The 16,327-nt window shown below is 45.7% G+C and overlaps 1 protein-coding gene across 2 annotated transcripts in view; it reads left to right on the top strand.

Moving 5' to 3' along the window:
* ralgapa1 (Ral GTPase activating protein catalytic subunit alpha 1) overlaps window positions 1-16,327 on the top strand; it is a 56,840-nt gene that overhangs the window by 5,473 nt on the left and 35,040 nt on the right. Inside the window, exons 7-27 of one of the 2 annotated variants that reach the window (XM_080512986.1) lie at window positions 422-528; window positions 1,050-1,188; window positions 1,684-1,892; window positions 2,932-3,255; window positions 3,407-3,586; window positions 3,758-3,829; window positions 3,979-4,127; window positions 4,216-4,339; window positions 4,487-4,633; window positions 4,749-4,839; window positions 5,607-5,771; window positions 8,197-8,400; window positions 13,474-13,598; window positions 13,693-13,927; window positions 14,093-14,281; window positions 14,530-14,700; window positions 14,855-15,048; window positions 15,126-15,224; window positions 15,306-15,461; window positions 15,582-15,710; window positions 15,797-15,922. In XM_080512986.1, coding sequence (XP_080369112.1) covers window positions 422-528; window positions 1,050-1,188; window positions 1,684-1,892; window positions 2,932-3,255; window positions 3,407-3,586; window positions 3,758-3,829; window positions 3,979-4,127; window positions 4,216-4,339; window positions 4,487-4,633; window positions 4,749-4,839; window positions 5,607-5,771; window positions 8,197-8,400; window positions 13,474-13,598; window positions 13,693-13,927; window positions 14,093-14,281; window positions 14,530-14,700; window positions 14,855-15,048; window positions 15,126-15,224; window positions 15,306-15,461; window positions 15,582-15,710; window positions 15,797-15,922 — 3,335 coding nt within the window. Of the gene's footprint in view, window positions 1-421; window positions 529-1,049; window positions 1,189-1,683; window positions 1,893-2,931; window positions 3,256-3,406; window positions 3,587-3,757; window positions 3,830-3,978; window positions 4,128-4,215; window positions 4,340-4,486; window positions 4,634-4,748; window positions 4,840-5,606; window positions 5,772-8,196; window positions 10,033-13,473; window positions 13,599-13,692; window positions 13,928-14,092; window positions 14,282-14,529; window positions 14,701-14,854; window positions 15,049-15,125; window positions 15,225-15,305; window positions 15,462-15,581; window positions 15,711-15,796; window positions 15,923-16,327 lie in introns of both variants that reach the window. The other variant, XM_080512985.1, reaches the window with a different exon arrangement.

The raw sequence follows: 16,327 nt of genomic DNA, 5'->3' as shown, positions 1-16,327 counted from the left end.
CCTGTTTGTTCAGCGCAATCTGCTAGAACTTGTGTTTGGATGTGGTGAATTTCAAGGCCAAGTCCACGACTTGCTGTTTTGCTTGTCAGAAAGGCCGTACTGGTATGTGGTTTTGATCAATTCAGAGGGTGTTGTATATATAAAAACCTTAAAAAAATCTGACTCGAGGTGTTCCAGTGGATTTTTGATCAAATCATTACATCGCCTCCACCCGCTTGCATTCTTCTCATAGTGCATCGCGGTGACATCTGTGGTCAGAATGTTTGGCTAATGTGTAAATGTGCTCAACAAATTAACCAGCCTGTCCTAACTCCATCTTGCTGCAGGGAACACTGACCGTTTTTTCCCCACACAAAGAGGAAGGAGGAAATACTTGAAAGTATTGACTCTGATGACTATCGCATACATTTCCTCCCTACAGCTCAGGTCACCCCTGAGGAGATCACTCCACTTGTTCCCCCTCAGTCAGGTGACAAAAACCAGGAAGATCTGACTGCCTACTTCCTGGAAGCTCTGCTGAAATACATGGTAAACCAGGTATTATCACATTTTATTACTAACATGGTTAACACATTGCATTCTGGAAGAAAAAGTTGCAGAGCTCTACTAATGCCACTAATTGCGGATGCATGGCGGAAACCTGGTGTGGGATGCATCTGTCTCTGATGTTGGCGTACACAGATTTGATCAAATTTCCTTCGCTTGCAATTTGTAACCCCCGATGGTCTACAGTACACTCGCTTTTGGCTCATGCCACATTGCATTTCCTCCCGTTTGCTGCCTTCGCACACATGCATGCAGTCACACTGATTGCAGACAATGGTGCTCTTCTCTGCCTGACCCTCATTTTGTGTGCATAATGCTCTCAGTGTATCACAAGGCGTGTGTGTGTGTGTGTGTGTGTGTGTGTGTGTGTGTGTGTGTGTGTGTGTGTGTGTGTGTGTGTGTGTGTGTGTGTGTGTGTGTGTGTGTGTGTGTGTGTGTGTGTGTGTGTGTGTGTGTGTGTGTGTGTGTGTGTGTGTGTGTGTGTGTGCGTGCGTCTCATACAGGCAAAGTCTCTGGAGTGGCGCTGTAAAGAGAACCATGAGCGCGGCTTCAGCTTCCTCTTCGGTCACTTCAGGAAGTTTTATCTTCCTCACATCTTCCCCAACTTCGCCATGGAAACCAGCCTCTACAGTCCCATGCTGGGTCAGTGCTCTGAACTTACCAAGAGCCGCAAGCAACATATTAATAAACCCTAAAATGAACAAGGACTCTAAAGTACAAATCCCTCCAATACCAAAAGCTATTGCAAATAATATTGCAAACTTGTTTTTAATTTGTGTTTGGAATTTTTGTTCAAAAACAGCAGTAGAACTCTACAGGGTGGTAGAAGTTGTGTAATGCTCATGCTGAAACTCAGAGGGTGTCTCTTTGAAAAGAGGGTTTGCTCAACTCGCATAAACAATAGCAAACCACATTTTGCAACAGATGTGCGTCGTGTAAAAGACTTATGTGCTAAGTTTGAGTTCAGACTTGCCCCCCCCCCCCACTGAAAAATGCTACAAAGGAGACCTTGGTGTGTTGAGCAGCTGAAATCACATATTGTACGAGTATATAGAAACGCGTTCTCAAAATAAGAAGAGTTGGTTCTGCGGTTGCATTCCCAGCAACACGAGAATTTTTTTCTCTTTCCCCTCGTAGATGTGCCTCCAATGCGGCCGAAGCCGTACTACAGCGTGGTGCGGCGAGAGCAGGACGGCGGCGAGACGGTGTACTGCACCAAGGAGAGCTTCCTTCAAGCCCGAGTCATCTTCATCCGTTGGCTGGTGTCCTTCTGGCTGGAGCCACGTCCAAACACACAAACAAACATCCCAGGCACAGAGGGAGAGAACGTCCCCAAGAACATACAGGTCTCACACACGGAACACACGGTTTATCTTCCCACCAGTATATGAATGCTCGAGAGCATTTGTTTATTTGTTTTCATACTTTTCTAGGGACATTTCCTTGACTTACATTTTTCACTATTTCAGGTATTGCTGTTTACAATCAGCAATCCGACTGTCTCTCACACACGGACACCTATGAACAATTTTATAAACCCCAATAAGCCTCAAAAGCATGTTTGTGGACTGGAAACTGGAGTTGCGAGTGAAAATACACACAGATTATTCACATGACTCCCAACCACAAATCGGAGTAGAAATGGAGACATTCTCTCACTATGTGGATTAAGACTAATGTGCAGCCCTAATTAAACCTTAATATAGTTATAATGGACTTCAATGTTACACACACCGTGTACAGTGCTTCTGATTTAGTGTGCAATAAGGTTTACATCTTCATTAAAATAGAGGAGCACACATATATACTCACTTTTGTTTTTATGACTTTCAAAGATATTGCATTGGTTTGTATTAATCTACTCAGCCATAGTTACTACTTGCCTAACCTGAGTTTTAACAGTCATCCCTGTAGTCTAACATAAGGAATTTGTCATATTAAAGATGGTTTGGAACATGTGTAGAAATCGTGTTATGAAAGCTCCTTTTCTTGGAAACATAAGTAAATGACTCCCAGTCCTATTTTGTCATGTGTCAAAAAAACTTTTTATTATAAATATTTCCATTTACTGTATCCCTTCTAACTTTACTGTTGAACTTCCCAAACAGAAATCAAAAGGATTTCTTCATAGCTGGACGAATCCTCTTGGTTCAGGGGTCTATCAAGTTGACATCTCCACAAATCCTAAATAACAACAACAACAACAAGCACAAACAGTCTTAGTCTATTCGATAATCAGGGGCTGAATGTACCAGACCTTGTTCTGTTTAACAAGCGCTATGATGAAGAGATAATCACCATCATTTACTTCATGTGTCAGTGGTCAGGATGTTATGAGACATCTGTGTATGTCGGCGTGATTCTCTCCCTTTCGTTCACCTCCAGCGAGCGGCAGCCGGCCTGGCAGCTCGTTCCACAGGCAGCTCGGACGACAGCGGGGGAAGTGGGATTCGGTCTGATGGCCACCTTGACGCCGGCGGGGGCTCCTCCGGGCCAATGGGGAGTAACATGGGACTCCCTGGGGGCCCGGGGTACACGGGCGAACCCGAGCAAAGCCACTCCAATACCTCCACGCTGACCGAGAGAGAGCCCAGCTCCTCCTCACTCTGCTCTATGGACGAAGAGCAGCTGACCGATATGGACGTGGTGAGGAGAGTGCTGACCTGCTCCAGAACCAATGTCAACTTCATCACAGAGATCTTCAGACAGGTCAGTGAGGGGACCGTTCATCGTTCCATTTAACCTCCCTCAATGGGGTTGTTTACAGTTTGCTGAACATATACTTAACTTTTTCATATTATTTACTGGGAGTACTCTGATGATTTATCCCCCGGTACTACGTGTTTTCCTGCCCCGATAGGCTTTTCTTCTGCCCATGTGTGAGGCAGCAGCAATGCGCAAAGTAGTGCGTGTTTACCAGGAGTGGATCGCCATGGAGGACAAGCCAGTGTTTATGAAGGAGCCAGAGGAGGGGCCCTATCCAATCGCTACTGCCACCAGTATGGATTCTGGCTCTCAACTTGGGGAAAAAGAAGATGAGGTGAAAAAAATCTCTCAAAACCTGTCTGACGATCTAATCAAGCAAAAAGATCGGCAGTGTGAAGAGATACTTTTTTGTACACTCCTCATTTTTCACTTCTCTGGAATCTTTTGCCTCTGATTTCCTGTTGCAGACACAACGCTGTATTTGTGTCTTTTCTGTGTCCTCCAGGGGTCAAACAAAGTAACTGATGGTGAAATGCTGGAGTACAGTGTTCATGCTGGAGTCCAAACGACACTGCAGGTATGGTGTTCATTCTGTGCCATACTTTGGCAAAAAGCCTTCGACGTTTACAGAGGCTCCAAGTTTTCTTGATTTATTGAATGTCTATACTACGTCTGTCGTCAGCCTGCGAAACTGCTCGAGATGATAACTCCGTGTCTCCGATACAGGTATTCATCACCCACTCCTCCAACGTTTTCCTCCTGGAACCAGCGAACGACATCAAGATCCTTCTGGAGGAGCACGTCGACATGTGCAAGCGGGTCCTGAACATCTACCGCAGCCTTGTCATGCATGAGACCATGGACCAGAAAACCTGGTGAATATGAACACACCGTATGTGGTTATCTTTTATTGGGGGGAAAAAAAACCCCTGTTATTTAGCTTTAAACTGTGTGTGTCTGTAGGGAGCAGATCTTATTGGTTCTGCTGAGGGTCACAGAGTCTGTGATGAAAAGACCTCCTTCCATTATGCCGCCGGGCAAGAAGAACAACACACTGTCAGGCAGGTTGGCTGGTCCCATCTTTCAGGTACATTTCTCATCTTGAAAAGCTGATTTCATCTTAAGAGCATGTTAATTAGCACACACACACACACACACACGAATTCATATGAATTATAGAGCCTACTCGCCTGCAAAACAACATGACACATCTTGTGTCCTTCCTTCTGTTCAGACTCTGATAGTAGCTTGGATTAAAGGGAACTTGAACGTCTACATTAGCAGAGAGCTATGGGACGACCTCCTCTCGGTCCTCTCCTCCCTCACCTGCTGGGAAGAACTGGTCACGGAGTGGTCGCTCACCATGGAGACCCTCACAAAGGTACTCGATGCGTTTTGTCTTATCATTACTGTGTCGTGATCCTCACTCCCTCGAGTGCAGGGAAGAAGTTTTGCCTTCTAAAAAAAAAAAAAACTTGTTTATTTCTGCGTCTCAGGTTTTGGCGAGGAATCTTTACACAGTCGATCTGAATGAGCTGCCTCTGGACAAACTCAGTGAACAAAAACAGAAGAAACACAAAGGCAAAGGTTGGTTCATCAGTCACCAAAGACCAGTCAAAGATGTTTAAACTCCCTTGATTCGACTGGAATGTGAATGAAAAACAGACTTTTTCTCAAAACATTGGGAAATTGTGGTGAACAGCAGAAGCGGCTTCACAACAGACTCCTGCCATCAAAGTCCAGTACAGGGCGCCACAGGAGATCATTCCTTCCTTTCTGTGGACATTAAACTCTATAACTTCTCTCATAAATGCTGCTTGTTGTGGTTTTCTGTTCATTTGACTCTTCTATTTTTTGCAGTAGTCACTGTTTAGCCCTGTATATATTAATATGTAATACTACTATTTTAACTTCTATTCCTCAACTTTATTTTAACTTCAACTTTAATTTATATGGAGCCAAATACAACACAGTCATTTCAAGGCATTTTAACAGTGAAAACCCAACAAATTCTGTTGGCAGCTATGATTAATAAAGTGATTCTATACTATTATCACTTTATTACATAGGAAAATGCAAGGTGTGAACTGAAAAACATTTAACTGTTTACCTTTAGATTTATAGAAATCAGTATAAACTTTAGTCTTTGTATTCATGAAATAATTTTCATGTTTTGCATGAAAACTAGGTTTTTATTTTGTTGTTGGTTTTTAACACTTGAAGCAGCACTGCATTAACAACAGGTATGATTCTTCACTGCAAACCTCTGCATAAGCTCCGAAACACTTCCAAGAAACTTTACACCACTTTACCTGGCAACAACTTGTTCTATCTTCCCTTCCTTGGTTCTGCAGGTATTGGTTCAGAGGGCCAACGGCAGATTGTGGATCGTTCCTTCTCCAAAGGCTGGAGCAGAGACCAGCCAGGCCAGGCAGCAGCCATGAGGCAGCGAAGCGCCACCACCGCTGGCTCACCGGGCATCGAAAAAGCCCGGAGTATTGTACGCCAGAAGACTGTAGGTCAGTCTGCTCTTTCCTCAGACCTCTCTGTGTGTAACAATTTTAAAGGCGTTGTTGCTGGGGCCTATTGGCTAATTTGTGCGGTGAGTTTTGAAGGTGAGCAACAATGGAAGTCAGTCTGGTTCTCCTCTACATGTCAGACCGACCTTACTTTGGAAAGCCATCCAGTAACTGAATGCTGACGAAGGTTAATGTGGATGGACACTGTAGACAGGTGGGCAATCTATTTAATAGTGGTATCGTGGATTACAAAAGTCTACATTCACTTTGAAATCTTCAACAAAAACACAAGACCAAGACTGAATCTGGCTCATTCCTATATAAACAGGTATTTTATATATTTATATATATATCATCCGCGTGCTGATGTTAACATCAGTTTCTCTCACTGTAGATATTACTTCAATAATTCTAACTATCTTTTTGCAGGAATTAACATCATTTTTTCCCCCCACTTTTATTTCGGTTACATATTCTACCACCAGTAGATACAAACGTCAGTGTGGGTGTGAAACTTCCAAACGGCTCCTATTTATTTGTGTGGCAAGCTGCCACCAGCCTCTCACTGTTTAACTCCGTTTCACTGCTCCGTCACCTTCCCTGTCTCCGCCCCTTTACACCTGCCTTCCAACCTGCCTCTTTTCTCCACTTCTCTGTCACTACTCCTCCATCGCCATTTAAAATTTTCCACCTTCCCGTCACCTTTCTCCCTCAATATTTTGCTCTCAAACAACCAATTAATCTCCTTTACACTCTTTATATTCCACATCCTATTTCCACTATTACCTTTTTACAATCACTCATCCTTCTACCTTTTTTTCCCCTTCTTTCTTCAACAATGCTCTTTATTCTTTTGCCTTCCACTTGTACCCCCTCTTTCTCCTTCTTCTTCCAACTTCCTCAGCTCTGCGTAGCTGTTCCACGGGGGACTCTCTGCTGTCCTCAGCTTTTATCCGCAGCGCTAAGAGTGCTCCCGCTCTGGCGCCTCCTATTCCTGTCCTCCTCCACCATCACCACCCTTTACTACCCCCCCTTGCCGACCAGCTGGCAGGTACACACTCTTTGCACTACCCGTCTGCACCGCCTGCCGTCTTCCTCGGAACTGTTGTTGTTCTTGTCTTCACGTGTGTCAGAAAGTGAAGCGATCCCTCTGTCTGACTGTCTCACGGATCGTTTGGGCAACGAAGCAACAGGCTTGCTTGTTCTTCAGGAGGTGCTGCAGATCCCCATCTTATTCGTTTATACCAAAGATGATCGATATGTTTTAAAGCCTTTTTTGATCACTTCCTTTTAACTTTATTTCTTCTCCAAGACATTTGTATCACACTCACTGTGTCGACCTTAACTATACCAATTATTATCAACTTGTTCCACTTAAGTTTTTCATCATGAGACTAAAAAAAATAACCACACACTATTTATACTGCCACCATGTTGACTTTATCTAGAAATATTACACTGGACATGTGAATGTGATTAGATTGCATATTTTCATATTTTTTAAATAATTACCTGTGTTCCTATTTTTAAATGGTTACCAGTCTGCTTGGACCTTGACCGGTCTGCTTGCTTGTTTCCCTTCATTTTAACCATTTAATCTTTTACTACTTTACATGCCTGTGCACATGCTTCTTCTTTTGTTTGTACTTCACGTGCCTGCGTTGTCTCACAATCTTTTTCTGCCTGCACCGTTGGTCTTCCTATCATTGTTCTTTTGGTGATTGGCTTGTTACCTCATTTATCTTTGCTGTGATATCTTTTGTTCATATGCAGTGGTGATGATTTTACTTCCTTTGTGTTTGTTCCTCTAATGTGTGAGTGCATGTATCATCGTTTCAGCTCAAGTGATGTAAAATGCTATTGGACTGACCTGAAGGTGTGATTCAGCCTCGGTCAGCTACTCAAACTGGACCTGTGATTATTCCTATGTTGCAGTGTGGGGTGATCATATTAGAAATCAACCAGAGCCAAGTTATAAGCATTGGGAGAATTGGCACTGAGGCTGTCCTCTAAAGAGACAGGACCTAGAATGGGGAATTTTTGGGTGTATTGAGGGGATAAATCATGATGTGCCACTTTGTGTGCAACAGATAATTAATTATAATTACTTTATTAGTTCCCTTTTAAAGTGACTGGTTGAGACTTATGAAGATTTATAAAACAAAAAAAGTCTTCAAGCTCAAGCAGTCAGTCTATGACATGTTTGTTATCAACTCACATTTTTGCGTTGGAAGTCAAAATAACTGGTGCTACAAGACCACATATTACATTGTGCCTATAGATTTATTGTTTTCAACATTCATCCCTTTTGGTACTTTTTGTGGGTAAATTTGATCTTTATGGTCTTTCTTTGCATCTTCTAGTATGCAATCCCAACTCCACCCCCACTAACGGCATTCTTCTTTGATTTTCCTCCACCTGCCAGACCTCGAGGACCCGCCTATCACGCTGACATCTCGCAGCCCACGGATGCGCCACTTGTCCCAGAGCGACGAGGCCCCTCCCACATCCTGCTCCGACGTTTTCCAGGGAGTAGCCTGTGACCTTGACAGCCCAGCCCCGACCTCGCTCGCACGGAGCAGCAGTGCCTCCGACATCATGGAGCCTTTCATCGCTGAGAGGGTCAAAGGTGACGACCCTCCGAGGGATCCCGCTTCGATCTTGAACCCTTCCCACCAGCACAACTCCACAACTCCTTCCTTACTTGCAGCCAACAGCCACGCAGCTCAACCTCTCTCACAATCCCTCACCTCCCCTTCTCCCACCCCTTTAACTTTTCCCAATGGTGTTGTCTCCACCTCAGAGGGACAAGATGATGGTCATGGTTACGATCAGTTCTGGGAGCAGGTCGGCTCTCAGTGCCGAAGCTCCAGCTCAGATTGGGTAAGCGATTGGGACTCTGCCTTCTCCGTTTCGTCTGAAAAGGTTGTAGTTGCAGATGAGGGTGAAGTTGTGGCTGGGGCAGAGGAGGATGATTTGTTCTCCTCCATCAGGGATTTCCTCACTCACAAAGGAGGTGAAAGGAAGGAGGAGTCTGGAGAGAGGGAGAGTTCGGGTCACGTGTTAGAAAACAGTGTTACCCAGCCTGCCGTGGTGCAAACGGGCGTAGCGAAAACACAATTGGAAAGCATATTACAGCCATGTGAGGCGAAACAGGTGGTGAGAGAGGACAGAGCGGTAAGTAAATCAGTGAGGCATAGCAGTGTGGATTCCACAGAGGAGACTGAGGCGGATCAGAGGAGTATCTACGAGTGCCTGGAGTTGCAGTGTCAGTGGCCGTCTCCCAATGTTAAAGGGAGCACCGGCTTAGAGAGAAATGCTGATGAGAAAAGAATAGGAGAGAGTTCGGGAAAGGCAGCCGAATGGGAAGGAAAAGGCGACGCGTGGAGTGAAATAGGAGAAGAAAAACAAAACGAGAAAGAAGCGGCAAGAAATGATTGTTTGACTTCAATTAAACAAGATTCCAATTCGGTTGAGACGAGCACTCAAATCACGTCCCATACGTCAGACTCGGCAAAAACCAAGATGTCCCGCAGTGGTGCCAAGAGGCACCACACTGGGGGCGTCCACGTCAGCTTCCGGCCGTCCACCGAGTCCGTCCAATTCCACAATCCTCTGGAGAACAAGGAGGCCCACTGGAGAGCTCGACTGCGCAGGCTCAGTCACTTCCACACACACAGCCACTCGGCTGGGGAGCGGCCGGGGGCCGGAGCCGGGGCGGCCTCAGGAGGGAGGCTCGGTACAGGTGGTGCAGGTAAGTTTGGCTCAGTGGCTGGAATTAGCCACCGAACAGGGCCGCATGAGAAAACATCACCTGGGACTGTTCCGGAGAGCGGCGCGGCAGGGGGCGGAGGCCTCGACAGCCGGGCCGGGACTGGAGGTGGGGACAACAAAGTTCACCCGGGGTCCTGTGTGGGATCTGGCCTTGGCCCCGAAGGGCATTCGGAGGGGTCCTCCGGTAGCTCGGGGTCCTCGGGAGTGCGCGGACGTTTGGGGCGCTCTGCCCTGCGATCCCGAGCGTCCCGCTCGCGCTCCCAGGAACCAGGCAGCACCGCCTCTCGCCACCACCAAGGGGCTCTTCTCGGTGGCGTTTATAAGACTGTGGTCCACGCTCTGTCCTCCAAACCACGGCCCCGAGGTCAGGGCTCATCCCAGGGCTCGTCGCCACAGCGGCATGGGCGGGCTGCCATGGGTGACGCGTCGTTAAGGGATCTCTACTCCCACGTCCTGGGCTACTTTGGACGAAAGACGACAACGCCAGGTGAGGATTGCAACGAATGAAGCGCTCACAACGGACACTGCGGAGAGACAAATACTCACCAACACACAAACACCAACAACTTTCTTTTTCTTTTTGGGCTGTTTTTAACTGGTTTGTCATGATGGAATGAGATTTTTTTTTTTTTTTTTGGCTGACACTCATCATCTCGCTGCTGGACTGATATTCAAACTCCCTTATTGATGTGTTTCCTCTTGAACGTAGCCCCTCCTCCTCCAGCCTGCCTCCTGTCAAGGATCCCATCCTGCTCCCATCATACTTTCCCACTTCTCAACCTCAGAGGTTCCCTCCTCCTTTTACTCCTGTCTTCTCATTTCTAAGGGTTTTTTTTTTTTTTTTTTTCGGGAATTTAACCTCTTCACCTCCTTCCCTTCTGCTCCACCTCCTACCCCCTCTCTTCGATTATGCATGCGGCCTCCTCGTGCCTCCTCCGCCTCCCTGGACTCCGGCCCCTCTTCAGCTGCCCAGAAGGAAAGCCACAGTCTTCAAAAAAAAAATACAGTAGCACAGACAGGAAAAAAAAAACATGGCTGTACATGGCACCTTTCAGAAAAGTTTTTGAGTGTTGCTGTTTGCTGTTTCATGATCATGTTTGATAGTAGAAGAAAAAAAATCAGTGTTGTACCAACACTCCTTTAAATAATGTGTAAATATATTTCTGTAGTTCTTCCTCAGACCACTAGAATGCAGCACAACACCTTGTGCCAGGGGCCATCTTTATATGGGTGGCGTGCCAAAACAATTGAATGGAGAAAAGGATGAATCCACTTATCGAAAGTGGTCCTTTTCTTTGTACACGGCTAACGTACAATTTCAACCGACTGGCGATGACAATTGGCAGTACAAATACTTCTTTCATTGTGATTTTCAGCAATGCGGAAAGCAGAACTAAAGTTATATAGCTTATGTTCCTATTTTAAACAATGAAAAACGCATAACTCGGATGAGTTATATGTATTTACTAAACTACTGTAGTTCTGGGTTTGTTTTTGGCACAACAACAATGGCATCTGCTGTCGCCTTCTTGCTATTGAGAGGCTGTTAGGAAGGTTTGGCCAAATAGTTCTGAAGAGGATTTTCCTTCCAGAAGAACTTGCTCAAGGTGTGAAAGCGACAGCTGCTTCAAGGCGCGGGACTCACAATGGCAGTTGGAAAACATTTAGACCATCACTGACACAGTGGTCCTAACGTTATAGCTGAATGGTGCATTTATGATCTTGACACACAAAATATTAGGCGTAAAATAGGGCGCTTTATTCAGATGTTCAGTAAGAGCACAGTGATTCATTACATGAATCTGTCTCGATGTGAATTACTGTTGAACAGTCCGCTTTTTATTTGCTATTCTTGCATTATTCAGCTGTACGCCTCAACAAGTCATGCCAAATGAAACGTGTTTGATTTGTATGCCGAGCCATATGAATGCCACACATTTAGATACAGTTGAGGCCAGCATTAGCTTTTTCAGTTAAAAGTGGAGTTTTCGCCAGCAATTTCTATATTGCGGTTTGAAATTCATCCACTTCACTCATCTGGTAATACTCGGAAGACTAAAAACTCTTTTGTGTCGTGACTGTCTGTCTGGCTGAATGTTCAAACTTGTGATCCTGCACAATCCCCGTCCTGTGAACACAGACGGGAGCCCTGTTGTCCTCTCGGCTTGACCACACAACTGCACAGTGCAGGCAACAACAATCTGCATGTCGGTGGCCTGCTCCACGAGGATGAGCTCGCGCGGCCAAAAAGGAGGCGATCCCCTGAAAGGGAACATATCCGCTCGACACTGAAGTCATTAGCTGTAGTGTGCTGCATTATTTATTCTGTATATGCTTCCTCGCAGCAGCTGGTTCTCCTGCTGAACTGCAATTAAGCTTGAGGAGGGTGGGAGTGGGTCACGCCGTCCTTCAGCTCGTGGCTTCGTGATGATACTTGCGGAGACGCTCAGTCTTCAGCTCTTGCAGTCGTGTTATTTAGGTGCTCAGATCCCAGGCGGCTCGAGCGTGGGCTCGTGAAATTATCGGCGGAAATGCGTCACGGGCTAATTGAGGTTGAATTACAGTGTTAAAGATCAAGAGATTCTTTTCCGTTGATATAAATTGTTATGCATATGGAGGAAGTGAAAAAAGACTCGATAATAACAAATATGTAATTAAAGCCTCATAATTTGTGAAAGTCTAACAGCAAGGATCTCATGACGTATCACAATGCAGATATCATTATTCAACGTGTCGCAATTAATTCTAATACTGTAAATAAAGCAATATAGTACATTTATTAAAGTTTAATTTTTGAAACACGTTTATTTGTAATCAGAACATTGAGATATGCCTTTTTTTTTGTTCCATCTCCCTCAAACATCCAAGTCAGCTTCCTTTACCAAAGAGAAATGACTGCTTTCATCTTTCAGCTGGCAGGTGGCAATGTTGCATTCTTTCATTGCCTCCTTCTTCCAGAGGAAAAGTCAGTCCCAGCTCTGCTCTCAGTACAAGCATACCTGCTTAAATCCCCATTTAGTTTTGTAGTACCTTCAGTACCCAACTTGAAACATGCTTTGCGGACGTGTCTGATTAACACACTGTGTCAATTGTTTTCTGCTAACTGGGATTTATGTGTATGTGCTCGGCAGCAAGATACAAAATCTTACACCAAAACCACTCGGATTTCATTAAAATCCACATGATCGGAGCAGAGCGAGGAAAGGCCAGGTCCGTCTATGTGACATTTTAACATCGCTGACTGGTTTTGGTGTGTTTTATGCAGCACAGGTAAATTGTTCCCTTCTCTGTCAAGTTCATATCGACTCCAGTCCCCGCTATCGAGCCGTAGACCCAACTGAGCGCCCATCAGCTTTGCCAGCCGTCAGGTTCAGGAATTAAAGATTAGGTGGTTAATACCGAAAGCAGCGGATTTACTCCCGTCTGACTCTGGTTGATAGACCAGCTCTACTATCCAGAGTTGATAACGTCACACTAACAGCTCTCATCGCTTCCAGGCTAACGTCAATATAACCCGCGTTTAACGCACTCATGCCGGCCTCTGGTATGCTGCTTGTTTGGACCTAACAAGGTGGTGTCCTCTCTCACTCTTTGTGCATGGTGTGAATTAATTCCTGCATTTTGCTGCCTTGGTGGGTTTTCATGTGCCTGCTTTTGTGGCTTATTCTATTTCTTTAGACCTTAGTGTTTTTTAAACGAAAAACCCATAGCCTGCAGTACATACACATCAGGACTGCTCTTACAATTCAGAGAAGCCTAACTAGTCAAACTCTGCTATATTTGTGGATACTGTGAAATTTAAGAACGTGTCACCGTGTCTCTTTATTTGGGCGCCACACAGTTGTAGGAGCTCACGATCGCGGTCCGGCTGTCTCCATATCTCAGTGCGTCAATGTTTGTGTGTGTGTGTGTGTGTGTCTGTGTGTAGCCAACAAGGAGGAAGTGGTGCAGAAAGCTCGCCCGGTTTCCACCGACGTCGGAAGCACCAACCCAAACTTCTCCGACCTCATGGATGAGTTTATTCAGGAGAGACTGAGGGCCAAAGGAACAGTGGTCAGTGCGACACGCCGGCATATCCAAGATTTTAAGGTCTTCAAAATGTGCAAGCTACTCCTGTAACACCCATTCCCCACCCTCCGGCTCACAGGGTCGCCGTGGCAGCAGCCCGGGGAGTTTGGAGGTTCCCACGGACCTGCCGGAGCTCCTGGAAGCCGGTCAGAATCCCGGGTCACGACCCTCCGATGACCCCCGGCCCATCGACGACCCGGGAGTCCCGTCCGAGTGGACCTCGCCCGCCAGTGCCAGTGGTTCTGATGTCATCAGCTCTGACAGCCAATCGGACTCCTTTAACGCTTTTCAGTACTCGACCTGCAAATTTGACAGTGAGGAACTTGACATTTCTTTCACTCTCATTGATGCTTTGGCCTCTTAATTGTATAAAACTGTTGAAATTTGAGGAACCTTCTGCACTGAATGTAAAAACATAAGCTTGAATTCACACGATATATGTGTACACCACTGATGACTTTTTTTTTTTTTTTTTATAGATTTTACTTTCAATTCCGAAGCAAGTGGTGGAGGAGTTGGATCCGGAGGAGGGGGAGGCCGAGGTAGCTCACTGGACCAGGATAGTCTGGGTGGCGGCGTGGCGTCTGAGGAACACGAAGTCGCCAGTTTGACAACGCTTCATATTGACTCGGAAACGAGCAGTCTCAGCCACACTGTCACCGTTACTGGTAGGTCGCATTTTGTGGATATATTCATATACATACAAACAAGTAACTACCAGGTGTACATAAACTAGAATTCACATGATTTATATGAATTTGAAGTGTCGGGAAATCAATCCGCTGTTGTGTGTCATCAGTCACAGTATTTCGCAGACGAAATGACCAGTTATCCATTTAACATAGGCCAAAATATCTGATAGTTATATTGTATCAGTCAACCTTCTGTTCAGTACTGTGCTTATTTTCTTTCCCAGGTTCAGAGAGCGCGTCGCCCATGCATTCCCTCGGTGGTTCCCGGTCTCAGACGCCCTCACCCGCCACGCTGACGGCAGATCACGCCGATCACACACACTCTCATTCACACACGCACCTGCAGCTGGACCAGAAACTCCACAACTCTGTCCTCCAGACCCCTGATGACCTGGGTAACGGCGAGACACATTACCTTTAGCATGTGGCGTAACTGTAAATTACATTATATATATAATGTGTTTGGTGGAAGTGTGCACACATGGGTTTTCTCTTTCCTGTTTGCAGCTTTCAGTGAGATTCACAGATTGATTCTTTGATTGATTGTAGAAACAAGCGAGTTCCCTAGTGAAGACTGTAGCGTGATGGCAGGCGGCTCCCTGACTGGATGGCATGCGGACGTTGCCACGGTGATGTGGCGGCGGATGCTGGGTATTCTCGGGGATGTCAACAGCATCAAGGACCCTGAGATCCATGCTCAGGTCTTCGACTACCTGTGTGAACTGTGGCAAAACCTGGCTAAGGTGGGCATCGATACAGACACCAGTGACTCGGTGCTTTGTCTCATGAATGAAACTGAATTATCTTTCTTTTTTTTAAGATCCGGGATAATTTGGGGATTTCTCTGGACAACCAGTCGTCTCCCCCACCCCCTGTTCTGATCCCTCCTCTGAGAATCCTCACCCCTTGGCTTTTCAAGGTGGGTCTGATTGACAGGTTATGTCCAATACTCAGACCTTGGCGTTCACGTGATGACTGATTTATATGCACTCGCCTTCAGGCCACCATGTTGACGGAGCGCTACAAGCAGGGAAAGCTTCATGCCTACAAGCTGATCTGCAGGATCATGAAGAGAAGACAAGACGTTTCTCCCAACTCCGACTTTCTCACCCACTTCTACAACATCATGCACCAGGGACTTCTGCATCAAGACCAGGTAATGTGTGTGTGTGTGTGTGTGTGTGTGTATGAAACTGCAACAAAGGTGACGATAACTTAATAAAATACTAACCTGCCGTCGTGAAAAATGCTCAACGGTATTGTGTTGCTTCTGCAGGACATTGTGAACACTATTATCAAGCACTGCAGCCCCAGGTTCTTCAGTATTGGTTTACCAGGAGCCACCATGTTGATCCTGGACTTCATCATCGCAGCGTCTCGAGTCACCGCCTGCTCATCGCTTAATGTAAGAAACTCAACCAGACATCCCACAGGATGTCGTGTATGAAAGTAGTTAATGCAGCGATGCTGCTTTTGTCTCCTCTGTTTAAGGCTCCAAGAGTGGAGGCACAGATCCTCCTTGGATCGCTGGTGTGCTTTCCCAACTTGTACGGGGAGCTTCCCGCTCTCCACCCGACCACTGCAGACGTAGTGCTGACCAAGTTCCCCGATGTCAAGGTAGATGGAAAAAATATAGCTTGATTTTGTGTCGCGCGCTGTACAGTCGTCATTTTAATCCTATTACATGATGGGAAGTCAAGATTTTATCGATATCCATGCTACTGTCTTACAACAATGAAATCAATAGTAATAAATAGTAATATTCGCAGCGAACATTAAATGTAAATGAACCAAAGACTTGTGTACTTTGGCGGCTTCAATTATATTTCACCACCAGGGGGCGATGGAATTGATTTTCCTAACTATTTGTGGAGTTGTTTACTCTTTAATGCAGGTTAAGTAAGACTTTTGGTTGTGAAAGGATGATCATACACTCAGTGAAATAGAATAAAAGGATAAAGGTTTTACTGCTCCTGCTAGCGTTCTTGATCTTTCATTAACATGAAAAAGATACTCGTCAGA

Source organism: Blennius ocellaris, assembly GCF_963422515.1.
Source record: "Blennius ocellaris genome assembly, chromosome: 17".
Taxonomy (NCBI): Eukaryota; Metazoa; Chordata; class Actinopteri; order Blenniiformes; family Blenniidae; genus Blennius; species Blennius ocellaris.
The sequence above is the reverse complement of the archived record's forward strand: the minus strand, read 5'-3'. Positions and strand labels throughout refer to the sequence as shown.